Below are 17,640 nucleotides of genomic sequence, written 5' to 3' on the forward strand. Positions count from 1 at the left end.
CAGTGTTATACAGTGACAGACCTGCACCCACCTGTACTGTACCCCAGTGTTATACTGTGACAGACCGGTACCCACCATTACTGTACCACAGTGTTATACAGTGACAGACCTGTACCCACCAGTACTGTACCAGTGTTATGCAGTGACATACCTGTACCCACCAGTACTATACCCCTGTGTTATACAGTGACAGACCTGTGCGCACCAGTACTGTATCCCAGTACTATACAGTGACAGACCTGTACCCACCAGTACAGTACCCCAGTGTTTTACACTGATAACCTGTACCCACCAGTACCGTATCCCAGTGTTTTACACTGATAACCTGTACCCACCAGTACTTTACCCGTGTTATACAGTGACAGACTTGTACCCACCAGTACTGTACCCCAGTGTTATACAGTGACAGACCTGTTCCCACCAGTACTGTAACCCAGTGTTGTACAGTGACAGACCTGTACCCACTTTTACAGGACCCCATTGTTACAGTGACAGACCTATACTCACCTGTACTGAACCCCAGTGTTGACCAGTGACAGACCTGTACCCACCAGTACTTTACCCCAGTGTTGACAGTGACAGACCTGTGCCCACCAGTACTGTATCCCAGTACTATACAGTGACAGACCTGTGCCCACCAGTACTGTATCCCAGTACTATACAGTGACAGACCTGTACCCACCAGTACAGTACCCCAGTGTTATACAGTGACAGACCTGTTCGCACCAGTACTGTAACCCAGTGTTTTCCAGTGACAGACCTGTACCCACCAGTACTGTAACCCAGTGTTGTACAGTGACAGACCTGTGCCCACCAGTACTGTAACCCGGTGTTCTATAGTGACAGACCTGTACCCACCAGTACTGTAGCCCAGTGTTGTACAGTGACAGACCTGTACCCACTTTTACAGGACCCCATTGTTACAGTGACAGACCTATACTCACCTGTACTGAACGCCAGTGTTGACCAGTGACAGACCTGTACCCACCAGTACTTTACCCCAGTGTTGTAGTGACAGACCTCTAGCCACCAGTACTTTACCCGTGTTACACTAACAGACCTGTACCGATCAGTACTGTACCCCAGTGTTGTACAGTGACAGACCTGTACCCACCAGTACTGTACCCCAGTGTTATACAGTGACAGACCTGTGCCCACCAGTACTGTACCCCAATGTGAAACAGTGACAGATCTGTACCCATCAGAACTGTACCCGTGTTATACAGTGACAGACCTGTACCCACCAGTACTGTAACCTAGTGTTGTACAGTGACAGACCTGTACCCACCTTTACAGGACCCCATTGTTACAGTGACAGACCTATACTCACCTGTACTGAACCCCAGTGTTGACCAGTGACAGACCTGTACCCACCAGTACTGTACCCCAATGTAATACAGTAACAGACCTGTAACCACCAGTACTGTACCACAGTGTTATAAAGTGACAGACCTCTACCCACCAGTACTGTACCCATGTTATACAGTGACAGACTTGTATCCACCAGTACTGTACCCCAGTGTTATACAGTGACAGACCTGTGCCCACCAGTACTGTACACCAATGTGAAACAGTGACAGACCTGTACCCACCAGTACTGTACCCCAGTGTTATACAGTGACAGACGTGTACCCACCAGTACTGTACCCCAGTGTTGTACAGTGACAGACCTGTACCCACCTGTACAGGACCCCAGAGTTAGAGTGATAGACCTGTACCCACCAGTACTGTACCCCGATGTAATACAGTAACATACCTGTAACCACCAGTACTGCAGTGGCATAGTGGTTAGCACTGTTGCCTCACAGCGCCAGGGACCCGGGTTCAAATCGGGCCTCGGGCGACTGTCTGTGTGGAGTTTGCACATTCTCCCTGTGTCTGCGTGGGTTTCCTCCGGGTGCTCCGGTTTCCTCCCACAGTCCAAAGATGTGCAGGTTAGGTTGATTTGGCTATGTTAAAAATTGACTATCTGCACTGTGGGGATTCTGTGTGTATCTGTGTGTGTGTACCCCAGTGTTATACAGTGACAGACACATACCCACTAGTACTGTACCCAAGTGTTATACACTGACACAGCAGTACCAACCAGTACTGTATCCATGTTATGCAGTGACAGACCGTTACCCACCAGCACTATACCCCAGTGTTATACAGTGACAGACCTGTACCCACCTGTACTGAACCCCCGTGTTGAGCAGTGACAGTCCTGTACCCACCAGTACTGTACCCCAATGTAAAACAGAGACAGACCTGTACCCACCTGTACTGAACCCCAGTGTTAAGGTGACAGACTGTTCCCACCAGTACTATACCCCAATGTTATACAATGACAGACTGTACCCACCAGTATTGGACCAGTGTTATACAGTGACAGACCTGTACCCACCAGTACTGTACCCGTGTTGTACAGTGACAGACCTGTACCCACCAGTACTGTACCCCAGTGTTATACAGTGACAGACCTGTGCCCACCAGTACTGTACACCAATGTGAAACAGTGACAGACATGTACCCACGAGTTCTGTACCCCAGTGTTGTACAGTGACAGACCTCTACCTACCAGTACTGTACCCCAGTGTTTTCCAGTGACAGACCTGTACCCACCAGTACTGTACCCCGATGTAATACAATAACATACCTGTAACCACCAGTACTGTTCCCCAGTGTTATACAGTGACAGACACGTACCCACTGGTACTGTAACAAGTTTTATACACTGACACAGCAGTACCAACCAGTACTGTATCCATATTATGCAGTGACAGACCGGTACCCACCAGCACTATACCCCAGTGTTATACAGTGACAGACCTGTACCCAACATTACTGTAACCCAGTGTTATACAGTGACAGACCTGTACCCACCAGTACTCTACCCGTTTTACACAGTGACATACCTGTACCAAGCAGTACCCCACCCCAGTGTTATACAGCGACAGACCTGTGCCCACCAGTACTGTACCCCAGTGTTATACAGTGACAGACCTGTGCCCACCAGTACTGTACACCAATGTGAAACAGTGACAGACCTGTACCCCAGTGTTATACAGTGACGGACCTGTACCTTCCAGTACTATAACCCAGTGTTATGCAGCAACAGATCTGTACCCACCTGTACTGAACCCCAGTGTTGAGCAGTGACAGTCCTGTACCCACCAGTACTGTACCCCAATGTAAAACAGAGAAAGACCAGTACCCACCATTACTGTACCCCAGTGTTACAGTGACAGACCTGTACCCACCTGTACTGAACCCCAGTGTTAAGGTGACAGACTGTTCCCACCAGTACTGTACCCCAATGTTATACAGTGACAGACTGTACACACCAGTATTGGACCAGTGTTATACAGTGACAGACCTGTACCCACCAGTACAGTACCCGTGTTATACAGTGACAGGCCTGTAACCATCAGTTCTGTACCGCAGTGTTATACAGTGACAGACCTGTACCCACCTGTATAGGACCCCAGTGTTATACAGTGACAGACCTGTGCCCACCAGTACTGTACCTCAGTGTTATACACTGACAGACCTGTACCCACCAGTACTGTACCTCAGTGTTATACAGTGACAGACCTGTACCCACCAGTACTGTACCCCAGTGTTATACAGTGACAGACCTGTGCCCACCAGTACTGTACACCAATGTGAAACAGTGACAGACCTGTGCCCACCAGTACTGTACCCCAGTGTTATACAGTGACAGACCTGTGCCCACCAGTAATGTACACCAATGTGAAACAGTGACAGACCTGTGCCCACCAGTACTGTACCCCAGTGTTATACAGTGACAGACCTGTGCCCACCAGTACTGTACACCAATGTGAAACAGTGACAGACATGTACCCACGAGTTCTGTACCCCAGTGTTATACAGTGACAGACCTGTACCTAGCAGTACTGTACTCGTGTTTTCCAGTGACAGACCTGTACCCACCTTTACAGGACCCCATTGTTACAGTGACAGACCTATACTCACCTGTACTGAACCCCAGTGTTGACCAGTGACAGACCTGTACCCACCAGTACTGTACCCCAATGTAATACAGTGACAGACGTGTACCCACCAGTACTGTACCCCAGTGTTGTACAGTGACAGACCTGTACCCACCTGTACAGGACCCCAGAGTTAGAGTGATAGACCTGTACCCACCAGTACTGTACCCCGATGTAATACAGTAACATACCTGTAACCACCAGTACTGCAGTGGCATAGTGGTTAGCACTGTTGCCTCACAGCGCCAGGGACCCGGGTTCAAATCGGGCCTCGGGCGACTGTCTGTGTGGAGTTTGCACATTCTCCCTGTGTCTGCGTGGGTTTTCTCCGGGTGCTCCGGTTTCCTCCCACAGTCCAAAGATGTGCAGGTTAGGTTGATTTGGCTATGTTAAAAATTGACTATCTGCACTGTGGGGATTCTGTGTGTATCTGTGTGTGTGTACCCCAGTGTTATACAGTGACAGACACATACCCACTAGTACTGTACCCAAGTGTTATACACTGACACAGCAGTACCAACCAGTACTGTATCCATGTTATGCAGTGACAGACCGTTACCCACCAGCACTATACCCCAGTGTTATACAGTGACAGACCTGTACCCACCTGTACTGAACCCCCGTGTTGAGCAGTGACAGTCCTGTACCCACCAGTACTGTACCCCAATGTAAAACAGAGACAGACCTGTACCCACCTGTACTGAACCCCAGTGTTAAGGTGACAGACTGTTCCCACCAGTACTATACCCCAATGTTATACAATGACAGACTGTACCCACCAGTATTGGACCAGTGTTATACAGTGACAGACCTGTACCCACCAGTACTGTACCCGTGTTGTACAGTGACAGGCCTGTACCCATCAGTACTGTACCACAGTGTTATACAGTGACAGACCTGTACCCACCAGTACTGTACCCCAGTGTTATACAGTGACAGACCTGTACCCACCAGTACTGTACCCCAGTGTTATACAGTGACAGACCTGTGCCCACCAGTACTGTACACCAATGTGAAACAGTGACAGACATGTACCCACGAGTTCTGTACCCCAGTGTTGTACAGTGACAGACCTCTACCTACCAGTACTGTACCCCAGTGTTTTCCAGTGACAGACCTGTACCCACCAGTACTGTACCCCGATGTAGTACAATAACATACCTGTAACCACCAGTACTGTTCCCCAGTGTTATACAGTGACAGACACGTACCCACTGGTACTGTAACAAGTTTTATACACTGACACAGCAGTACCAACCAGTACTGTATCCATATTATGCAGTGACAGACCGGTACCCACCAGCACTATACCCCAGTGTTATACAGTGACAGACCTGTACCCACCAGTACTCTACCCGTTTTACACAGTGACATACCTGTACCAAGCAGTACTCTACCCCAGTGTTATACAGTGACAGACCTGTGCCCACCAGTACTGTACCCCAGTGTTATACAGTGACAGACCTGTGCCCACCAGTACTATAACCCAGTGTTATGCAGCAACAGATCTGTACCCACCTGTACTGAACCCCAGTGTTGAGCAGTGACAGTCCTGTACCCACCAGTACTGTACCCCAATGTAAAACAGAGAAAGACCAGTACCCACCATTACTGTACCCCAGTGTTACAGTGACAGACCTGTACCCACCTGTACTGAACCCCAGTGTTAAGGTGACAGACTGTGCCCACCAGTACTGTACCCCAGTGTTACACAGTGACATACCTGTATCCAGCTGTACTGTACCCCAGTGTTTCAGTGACAGACCTGTAACCACAATTACTGTACCCGTGTTACCGTGACTGACCTGTACCCATCAGTACTGTACCCGTGTTACAGTAACAGACCTGTGCCCACCAGTACTGTACCCCAATGTTCTACAGTGACAGACCTGTACCCACAAGTACTGTACCCCAGTGTTATGCAGTGACAGACCTGTACCCACCAGTACTGTACCCCAGTGTTATGCAGTAACAGACCTGTACCCCCCAGTGCTGTACTCCAATGTGAAGCAGTGACAGACCTGCACCCACCAGTATTGTACCCCAGTGTTATACAGTGACAGACCTATACCCACCAGTACTGTACGACAGTGTTATACAGTGACAGACCTGTACCCACCAGTACTGTACCCATGTTATACAGTGACAGACCTGTACCCACCAGTAATGTACTCCAGTGTTATACAGTGACAGACCTGTACCCATCAGTACTGTAACCCAGTGCTATACAGTAACAGACCTGTACCCACCAGTACTGTAAACCAGTGTTATACAGTGACAGACCGGTACCCACCAGTACTGTACCCATGTTACACAGTGACAGACCTGTACCCACCAGTAATGTACCCCAGTGTTATACAGTAACAGACCTGCACCCACCAGTAATATACCCCAGTGTTATACAGTGACAGTCCTGTACCCACCAGTAATGTACCCCAGTGTTATACAGTGACAGACCTGTTCCCACCAGTACTGTAACCCACTGCTATACAGTAACAGACCTGTACCCACCAGTACTGTACCCCAGTGTTATACGGTAACAGACCTGTACCCACCAGTACTGTACCCCAGTGTTATACAGCAACAGACCTGTACCCACCAGTACTGTAACCCAGTGCTATACAGTAACAGACCTGTACCCACCAGTACTGTACCCCAGTGTTATACAGTGACAGACCTGTACCCACCAGTAATGTACCCCAGTGTTATACAGTGACAGTCCTTTACCCACCAGTATTGTACCCCAGTGTTATACAGTGACAGACCTGTACCCACCAGTAATGTACCCCAGTGTTATACAGTAACAGACCTGTACCCACCAGTAATGTACCCCAGTGTTATACAGTGACAGACCTGTACCCACCAGTACTGTAACCGAGTGCTATACAGTAACAGACCTGTACCCACCAGTACTGTACCCCAGTGTTATACAGTAACAGACCTGTACCCACCAGTACTGTACCCCAGTGTTATACAGTAACAGACCTGTACCCACCAGTACTGTAACCCAGTGCTATACAGTAACAGACCTGTACCACCAGTACTGTACCCCAGTGTTATACAGTGACAGTCCTGTACCCACCAGTACTGTACCCCAGTGTTATACCGTGACAGACCTGTACCCACCAGTACTGTACCCCAGTGTTATACAGTGACAGACCTGTACCCCCCAGTACTGTACCCCAGTATTATACAGTGACAGACCTGCACCCACCAGTACTGTACCACAGTATTATACAGTGACAGACCTGTACCCACCAGTACTGCATCTTTGAGTTATACAGTGACAGACCTGTACCCGCCAGTAATGTACCGCAGTGTTATACAGTGACAGACCTGTACCCTCCAGTACTGTACCCCAGTGTTATACAGTAACAGACCTGTACCCACCAGTACTGTACCCCAGTGTTCTACAGTAACAGACCTGTACCCACCAGTAATGTACCCCAGTGTTCTACAGTGACACACCTGTACCGATCAGTACTATACCCCAGTGTTATACAGTGTCAGACCTGTGCCCACCAGTATTGTACCCCAATGCGAAACAGTGACAGATCTGTACCCATCACTACTGTACCCGTGTTATACAGTGAGAGACCTGTACCCACCAGTACTGTACCCCAGTGTTATACACTCACAGACCTGTACCCACCAGTACTGAACCCCAGTGTTACACAGTGACACACCTGTACCCACCAGTACCGTACCCCAGTGTTATACAGTGACAGACCTGTGCCCACCAGTACTGTACCCCAGTGCTATACAGTGACAGACCCGTACCCACCAGTATTGTACCCCAGTGTTATACAGTGACAGACCTGTGCCCACCAGTACTGTACCCCAGGATTATACATTGACAGACTGTACTCACCAGTACTGTACCCCACTGTTATCCAGTGACAGACCTGCACCCTCCAGCACTGTACCCCAATGTGAAACGCTGAGAGACCTGTGCCCACCAGTACTGCACCACAGTGTTATACAGTGACAGACCTGCACCCACCAGTACTGTACCACAGTGTGAAACACCGACAGACCTGTGCCCACCAGTACTGTACCCCGATGTTAGTGACAGACCCGTACCCACCAGTACTGTACCCCAGTGTTTCAGTGACAGACCTGTACCCACCAGTACTGTACCCCAATGGGAAACACTGACAGACCTGTGCCCACCAGTACTGTACCCCAGTGTTACAGTGACAGACTGTACCCACTATTATAAATCTCATCATTCATCAAGAAACTACACGTGAAATAATGCTCGACGGCCAGCTGGTGGCGCTGTCCAAGGAGTATAAATACTCGGGCGTGGGCCCAGCTTTTCAGGGACATTTTGTAAGACAAACAACTAGTGAAGTACAACTGGACCTCCGTGTTCTGAAAGAAGTTGATTAAAGCCTTGCTTTATACTCAAACCAAGTGCGTAGTGAGTTTTATTACTTCACCCACCAGTACTGTACCCCAGTGTTACAGTGACAGACCTGTACCCACCAGTACTGTACCCCAGTGTTACAGTGACAGACCTGTACCCACCAGTACTGTACCCGTGTTACAGTGACAGACCTGTACCCACCAGTACTGTACCCCAGTGTTACAGTGACAGGCCTGTACCCACCAGTACTGTACCCCAGTGTTACAGTGACAGACCTGTACCCACCAGTACTGTACCCCAGTGTTACAGTGACAGACCTGTACCCACCAGTACTGTACCCCAGTGTTAGTGACAGACCTGTACCCACCAGTACTGTACCCATGTTACAGTGACAGACCTGTACCCACCAGTACTGTACCCCAGTGTTACAGTGACAGACCTGTACCCACCAGTACTGTATCCGTGTTATACAGTGACAGACCTGTACCCACCAGTACTGTACCCCAGTGTTACACAGTGAGACCTGTACCCACCAGTACTGTACCCCAGTGTTATACAGTGACAGACCTGTGCCCACCAGTAATGTACCCCAGTGTTATACAGTGACAGATCTGTACCCACCAGTACTGTACCCCAGTGTTATACAGTGACAGACCTGTACCCACCAGTACTGTACCCCAGTGTTATACAGTGACAGACCTGTGCCCACCAGTACTGTACCCCAGTGTTATACATTGACAGACCTGTACCCACCAGTACTGTACCAGTGTTATACAGTGACAGACCTGTACCCACCAGTACTGTACCCCAGTGTTATACAGTGACAGACCTGTACCCACCAGTACTGTACCCCAGTGTTATACAGTGACAGACCTGTACCCACCAGTACTGTACCCCAGTGTTATACAGTGACAGACCTGTACCCACCAGTACTGTACCCCAGTGTTATACAGTGACAGACCTGTACCCACCAGTACTGTACCCCAGTGTTATACAGTGACAGACCTGTACCCACCAGTACTGTACCCCAGTGTTATACAGTGACAGACCTGCACCCACCAGTACTGTACCACATTATTATACAGTGACAGACCTGTACCCACCAGTACGGCATCTTTGAGTTATACAGTGACAGACCTGTACCCGCCAGTAATGTACCGCAGTGTTATACAGTGACAGACCTGTACCCTCCAGTACTGTACCCCAGTGTTATACAGTAACAGACCTGTACCCACCAGTACTGTACCCCAGTGTTATACAGTAACAGACCTGTACCCACCAGTAATGTACCCCAGTGTTCTACAGTGACAGACCTGTACCCACCAGTACTGTACCCCAGTGTTATACAGTGACAGACCTGTACCCACCAGTACTGTAGCCCAGTGTTATACAGTGACAGACCTGTACACACCGGTACCGTACCCCAGTGTTGCAGTGACAGACCTCTACCCACCAGTACTTTACCCCAGTGTTACAGTGACAGACCTGTACCGATCAGTACTATACCCCAGTGTTATACAGTGACAGACCTGTACCCACCAGTACTGTACCCCAGTGTTATACAGTGACAGACCTGTACCCACCAGTACTGTACCCCAGTGTTATACAGTGTCAGACCTGTGCCCACCAGTACTGTACCCCAATGCGAAACAGTGACAGATCTGTACCCATCACTACTGTACCCGTGTTATACAGTGAGAGACCTGTACCCACCAGTACTGTACCCCAGTGTTACACACTCACAGACCTGTACCCACCAGTACTGAACCCCAGTGTTACACAGTGACACACCTGTACCCACCAGTACTGTACCCAGATGTAATACAGTGACATACCTGTACCCACCAGTACCGTACCCCAGTGTTATACAGTGACAGACCTGTGCCCACCAGTACTGTACCCCAGTGCTATACAGTGACAGACCCGTACCCACCAGTATTGTACCCCAGTGTTATACAGTGACAGACCTGTGCCCACCAGTATTGTACCCCAGGATTATACATTGACAGACTGTACTCACCAGTACTGTACCCCAGTGTTATCCAGTGACAGACCTGTGCCCACCAGTACTGTACCCCAGTGCTATACAGTGACAGACCCGTACCCACCAGTATTGTACCCTAGTGTTATACAGTGACAGACCTGTGCCCACCAGTACTGTACCCCAGGATTATACATTGACAGACTGTACTTACCAGTACTGTACCCCAGTGTTATCCAGTGACAGACCTGCACCCACCAGCACTGTACCCCAATGTGAAACGCTGACAGACCAGTACCCCCCAGTACTGTACCCCAGTGTTATCCAGTGACAGACCTGCACCCACCAGCACTGTACCCCAATGTGAAACGCTGAGAGACCTGTGCCCACCAGTACTGTACCACAGTGTTATACAGTGACAGACCTGCACCCACCAGTACTGTACCCCAGTGTGAAACACCGACAGACCTGTGCCCACCAGTACTGTACCCCGATGTTAGTGGCAGACCCGTACCCACCAGTACTGTACCCCAGTGTTTCAGTGACAGACCTGTACCCACCAGTACTGTACCCCAATGGGAAACACTGACAGACCTGTGCCCACCAGTACTGTACCCCAGTGTTACAGTTAAAGACTGTACCCACTATTATAAATCTCATCATTCATCAAGAAACTACACGTGAAATAATGCTCGACGGCCAGCTGGTGGCGCTGTCCAAGGAGTATAAATACTCGGGCGTGGGCCCAGCTTTTCAGGGACATTTTGTAAGACAAAGAACTAGTGAAGTACAACTGGACCTCCGTGTTCTGAAAGAAGTTGATTAAAGCCTTGCTTTATACTCAAACCAAGTGCGTAGTGAGTTTTATTACTTCACCCACCAGTACTGTACCCCAGTGTTACAGTGACAGACCTGTACCCACCAGTACAGTACCCGTGTTACAGTGACAGGCCTGTACCCACCAGTACTGTACCCGTGTTACAGTGACAGACCTGTACCCACCAGTACTGTACCCGTGTTACAGTGACAGGCCTGTACCCACCAGTACTGTACCCCAGTGTTACAGTGACAGACCTGTACCCACCAGTACTGTACCCGTGTTACAGTGACAGGCCTGTACCCACCAGTACTGTACCCCAGTGTTACAGTGACAGACCTGTACCCACCAGTACTGTACCCCAGTGTTAGTGACAGACCTGTACCCACCAGTACTGTACCCGTGTTACAGTGACAGACCTGTACCCACCAGTACTGTACCCCAGTGTTACAGTGACAGACCTGTACCCACCAGTACTGTATCCGTGTTATACAGTGACAGACCTGTACCCACCAGTACTGTACCCCAGTGTTATACAGTGACAGACCTGTACCCACCAGTACTGTACCCCAGTGTTATACAGTGACAGACCTGTACCCACCAGTACTGTATCCGTGTTATACAGTGACAGACCTGTACCCACCAGTACTGTACCCGTGTTATACAGTGACAGACCTGTACCCACCAGTACTGTATCCGTGTTATACAGTGACAGACCTGTACCCAGCAGTACTGTACCGCAGTGTTATACAGTGACAGACCTGTACCCACCAGTACTGTACCCCAGTGTTATACAGTGACAGACCTGTACCCACCAGTACTGTACCCCAGTGTTATACAGTGACAGACCTGTACCCACCAGTACTGTACCCCAGTGTTATACAGTGACAGACCTGTACCCACCGGTACTGTACCCCAGTGTTATACAGTGACAGACCTGTACCCACCGGTACTGTACCCCAGTGTTATACAGTGACAGACCTGTACCCACCAGTACTGTACCCCAGTGTTATACAGTGACAGACCTGTACCCACCGGTACTGTACCCCAGTGTTATACAGTGACAGACCTGTACCCACCGGTACTGTACCCCAGTGTTATACAGTGACAGACCTGTACCCACCGGTACTGTACCCCAGTGTTATACAGTGACAGACCTGTACCCACCGGTACTGTACCCCAGTGTTATACAGTGACAGACCTGTACCCACCGGTACTGTACCCCAGTGTTATACAGTGACAGACCTGTACCCACCGGTACTGTACCCCAGTGTTATACAGTGACAGACCTGTACCCACCAGTACTGTACCCCAGTGTTATACAGTGACAAACCTGTACCCACCAGTACTGTACCCCAGTGTTATACAGTGACAGACCAGTGCCCACCAGTACTGTACCCCAGTGTTATACAGTGACAGACCTGTACCCACCAGTACTGTACCCCAGTGTTATACAGTGACAGACCTGTACCCACCAGTACTGTACCCCAGTGTTATACAGTGACAGACCTGTACCCACCAGTACTGTACCCCAGTGTTATACAGTGACAGACCCGTACCCACCAGTACTGTACCCCAGTGTTATACAGTGACAGACCAGTGCCCACCAGTACTGTACCCCAGTGTTATACAGTGACAGTTCCCCCTGGCCGGCCTCCACCTTCCACCCTCCAGATACTTCAGCTCATCCAAAACTCTGGTGTGCGTATCCTAACTCGCATCAAGCCCCTTTCACCCATCACCCCTTTGCTCGCTGACCTACATCGGCTCGCGGTCCACCAACACCTCCATTTTAAAATTCTTGCCTCGTGTTCCAATCCCACCATGGCCTCGCCCCTCGCTATCTCTGTAACCTGCTCCGACCTGCCGAGATCTCTTGGTTCCTCCAACTCTGCCCTTTTGTGCATTCCTTCGCCCCACCATTGGCATTCGTGGCTTCAGCTGCCCCGGCTCAAAGCGATGGAATTCGCTCCGTAAACCTCTCCGCCGCCGCTTCACCTCTCGCTCCACCTTTTAAGATGCTCCTTACAACCTACCTCTTTGACCAAGCTATCCTAATATCTCCTTCTTTGGCTTGGTGAAAATATTTGCCTGATTATGCTCCTGTGAGACACCTTGGGATATTTTACTACGTTAAAGGTGCTATATTGATACAAGTTGTTGTTTTATTGCCCCACTGTGGTAGTCACCCCGGCCCCCCACCCCCCACCAGTAGGGGAGGGGTTATATCCGTGAGGGAAGCGGCACTGAGAGCAAATCCAGTGAGCAGCTCTCCATTGCCTACCTTCCTCCAGTTGCCCCTCCCCCCTTTTCTCACCGCAGTATTACTGCAAGGAGACGTGATTGGACAGTGAATCTGCTCTGGGGCCTCCTCTCTCACCGTGTAGTGTCTGACCCCAAGTGGGGCAATGCGGGCCCTGGGGTGCAAATGGTATGTTGGCCTTCGTAGCGAGAGGATTCATGTACTGGAACAAGGATGTCTTGCTGCAGTTGTACAGGGCCTTGGTGAGACCACACCTTGAGTATTGTGTGCAGTTTTGGTCGCCTTATCTGAGGAAGGATGTTCTTGTCATGGAAGGAGTTCAGCGAAGATTCACCAGGCTGATACCTGGGATGGCAGGAATGACGTATGAGGAGAGATTGGGTCGATTGGGCTTATATTTGCTGGAGTTTAGAAGAATGAGAGGGGATCTCATTGAAACTTATAAAATTCTAACAGGACTAGACAGACTAGATGCAGGAAGGATGTTCCCGATGGTCGGGGAGTCCAGAACCAGGGGTCACAGTCTAAGGATAAGGGGTAAGCCATTTAGGACAGAGATGAGGAGGAATTTCTTCACCCAGAGAGTGGTGAACCTGTGGAATTTTCTACCACAGAAGGCAGTTGAGGCCAATTCATTAAATGTAATCAAGAAGGAGTTAGATATATTTCTTAAGGCTAAAGGGATCAAGGGATATGGGGAGAAGGCAGGGACAGGGTACTGAGTTTGGATGATCAGCCATGATCGCATTGAATGGCGGAGCAGGCTCGAGGGGCCGAATGGCCTACTCCTGCTCCTATCTTCTATGTTTCTATGTGAGGCCTGTGCTGCTCTCTGCCCCGAACGTATCCTGGAATCGACCCGTGAGGAGCCCGAAAAACTCCGCCTGTTACTGTTTTCACCTCTTGTTATCCCGAATCAATAAATTGTCTACAACTCGGGCTCCCAGGGGTCATCTCCTAGCGGATTTCCCCTCCCGCCTGTCCCGGAAGTGCTCGGACACAGTTCCAGGTCACGCTCTGTTACCTTGGCCAAGTGCCCATTCTTCATCTGTGAGCCGAGCCCGCGAATTTCAGAGGCTATTTGACTGTGAGGCCGATCACACCCGAGCCTCATCCTCCTCGCCTGACATCTACTTTCCGGGAGCCACTGGATGGTGATCTGGCGAAGGCTGCCGGTCACTTTAATTCTCCGCTCCACTCCCACTCTGACCTCTCTGTCCTCGGCCTCTTGCACTGTTCCAACGAAGCTCAGCGTAAGCTCGAGGAACAGCACCTCATCTTCCGATTAGGCACTTTACAGCCTTCTGGACTCAACATAGAGTTCAAACAATTTCAGACCAGAACCTCGGCCCCTATTTTTTCACATGATAGCTGTTGATGATTCTGCTCTTCCCAGTTACACCTCCTCTAGACCCATCTTTTGTTTCTTTACTTGTCCCATTACCATCTCCTTTTCCCTTGCATCACCATCCCTTTTGTCTTTTAATCTCTCCTGCCTTCCACCCAATCACAGACCTTCCCTTTTGTTCTTTCCTCCCCTTCCCCCTTTCCCTGCCTCTGCATTTGCTTAGAACCTGTTACATCTCGAACCCTTTCCAGTTCTGACGAAGGGTCCTCGACCTGAAACATTAACTCTGTTTCTCTCTCTGCAGATGCTGCCTGACCTGCTGAGCGTTTCCGGCATTCTGTTTTCGCATCAGGAGGAGGGAGCTAGGCTGGTTCCCCCTCACCCCAGGGGCTTATAAACTGATTGTAACCCCCTCGATCTCCTGCCTCGACTGAGACCCATTGACCTGGGTTTCCCCAGCCTGTGTGGCCACACAGCCATTCTGGGGGTGGAGCAGAGGTGGGGAGACAGCCCTTCTCCAACCACACGCCCGGGCCCCCATGTGCTCAAGACAGGAACCCAACCAATCACAAGTTACCTGGAGCCTCGGCGCATGTGGTGGTTGACACCATCGAGGAGGGTTGCCGCCCATGAGGGGGGCCGTTTTCCCTGCGCCCCCTGCGCGGTGCCTGCTTTGCTGGGGTGCCCCCACCCGCTGTGCCACCCTCCCCCCCTCCTCGTGACCAACGGGTGTGACTTTCTCTTTCAGCCGACGTCCCTGCGGATCAGGAGCTGGTTCAGGAGAGGCTGACTGCCATGCTGCAGGCTCTGGAACTCGTCATTGGCCGCTACCCGTCACTGAACTCCGACAACTCCCTCGTGGAGGCTGCCGCCATGGTGGTGAATATGGTGCATGGTAAGGAATCGTGTTTCCCGCGCTGCAGTAAGGGCGGTGAGCTTTATACGGGGCTGAAACACACAAAACTGCGGGCCCCACGCAGGCTACAATCCACGGCTATCCCAGCCCTGGGAACGCCCAGTCTCGGTGGGCTCCTGCAGTCTGCTCCTGAAATGGAGCAGGGAATTCAGACAGTTAGTTGACAGCTTGCGTTTTTACCTTATATCTCAGTCTTAGCTCAGTGGACAGCTCTCTCGCCTCTGAGTCAGAAGGTCATGGGTTTAAGTCCCACTCTAGAGACTTGAGCACATAATCCAGGCTGATGCCCCCAGTACTAAGGGAGTGCTGCACTGTCGGTGGTGCCGTTTTTCAGATGAGACGTTAAACTAAGGCCTTGTCTACCTGTCCAGGTGGACGTAAAAGATCCTAAGGCACTATTGGAAGAACAGGGGAGTTCTCCACGGTGTCCTGGCCAGCATTTATTCTTCAACCAACATCACTAAAAATAGATTATCTGATCATTTATCTCCTTGCTGTGCACAAATATGTCTGCCCCTATCATCTTCTTAGGCAGTCCCTCAGAACCGAGGATGACTTGCTTCCACATTAAAAATGAGTTCGCAGGTGACTGATGAGTCCAATGCAGGACCTACAGTCTCTGTCACAGGTGGGGCAGACGGTGGTTGAAGGGGGCGGGTGGGTGGGGTGTTTGGGTTGACGTGCGCTCCTTGCGCTGACCTGCGCTTGCTCCCGGTGAAGAGACTCGAGGCGTTCGGCGCCTTCCCGGATGCTTCTCCTCCACTTTGTGCGGTCTTGGGCCAGGGATTCCCAGGTGTCGGTGGGGATGTTGCACTTTTTCAAGGAGGCTTTGAGGGTGTCCTTGAAGCGTTTCCTCTGCCCACCTGGGGCTCTCTTGCCATGTCGGAGCTCCCGAGTAGTGCGCTTGTTTTGGGAGTCTCGTATCGGGCATGCGGACAATGTGACCCGTCCATCGGAGCTGATCGAGCTGTCTGCCCCTATATTGCAACAGTGACTACACTTCAAAAAGTACTCCATTGTAAAGCGCTTTGGGACGTCCTGACAATATGAAACTTCTTTGATATGCTAGTTCGTTCTATTCCTCGAATTCAGTGTTTGATGCTGTAAACGATGAACCAGTGGCCCATGGGCTATGTGATAGAGTGACCCAGTGAAGGTGCATTGACTGCGGGTTTGCAGGGGGTCAGAGTGGTGTGGCTCCCAATGTGCGGGTGTCCTGCAGCCCACACCAGCCCTGCTGCACGTCCCCGCGTTCTCTCTCCAGCTTTTATTCTGGGTCTTCTCATTTGGCAGCCTTGTTGAATCCGGCGAGTTTCTGCTGCCGATTGTACGAGATCCCTTAAAATGTAACGGTAAAGGACGGCAGGAAGCGATAACTGACGGTGGCACACACTGGTAGGGAGGGAAGGGGTCGTATCCTGCCACTCTGCGGCATTCTCTCTCGTTTCTGCTTATTCTGTGTCTGTAGTGTTGGCCTGGCCTCAATGAAACCACTTCTGTGGTGAATGAAATAGAGAGAGATGAAGGGTGGGGGTGGGGGTGGAGGTGGAGGTGGAAAGAGAGAGCTAAGGGCGGGGGGAGGGGGGGGGGGGAAGAGAGATGAGATGGCGTGTGAGAGACAGAGAATGAGAGGGGGCTAGATAGAGGTGATGAGAGAAGGTGGGGAGTAAGGATAAGAGAGAGTGAGGGGGCAAGAGTGACACAGTACAAGACAGACAGAATCATACTAAACAGAAAGGTGATATCAATGCAATTCCTTTGGTTGCCACTGCATTTTGCAGCCTCTGGCCCCAGTAATCCTTTCACCAGCCCTTGCTTTGGTTGTATGAATTTCTTTGGTAATGTAAGAGCGCAAAATCAAACTTTTCTCGGGGAGCCCCTGACTTGGTTGTCGGGTAGAGAGAGCTGAGTACGATTAAAAATAAGGCCCCCCCCCCCCATTCTCCAT

The 17,640-nt window shown here is 50.5% G+C and overlaps 1 protein-coding gene across 2 annotated transcripts in view; it reads left to right on the forward strand.

Moving 5' to 3' along the window:
- The window catches only part of gmip (GEM interacting protein), a 146,624-nt gene that overhangs the window by 13,109 nt on the left and 115,875 nt on the right, over positions 1-17,640 (forward strand). For both annotated transcript variants that reach the window (XM_085971542.1, XM_085971543.1), the window contains exon 2: positions 15,525-15,671. In XM_085971542.1, coding sequence (XP_085827668.1) covers positions 15,525-15,671 — 147 coding nt within the window. The remainder of the gene's footprint in view (positions 1-15,524; positions 15,672-17,640) is intronic.

This window comes from Somniosus microcephalus, chromosome 31, assembly GCF_052327205.1.
Source record: "Somniosus microcephalus isolate GS21.2 chromosome 31, FLI_Smic_1.0, whole genome shotgun sequence".
NCBI classification, from domain to species: domain Eukaryota; kingdom Metazoa; phylum Chordata; class Chondrichthyes; order Squaliformes; family Somniosidae; genus Somniosus; species Somniosus microcephalus.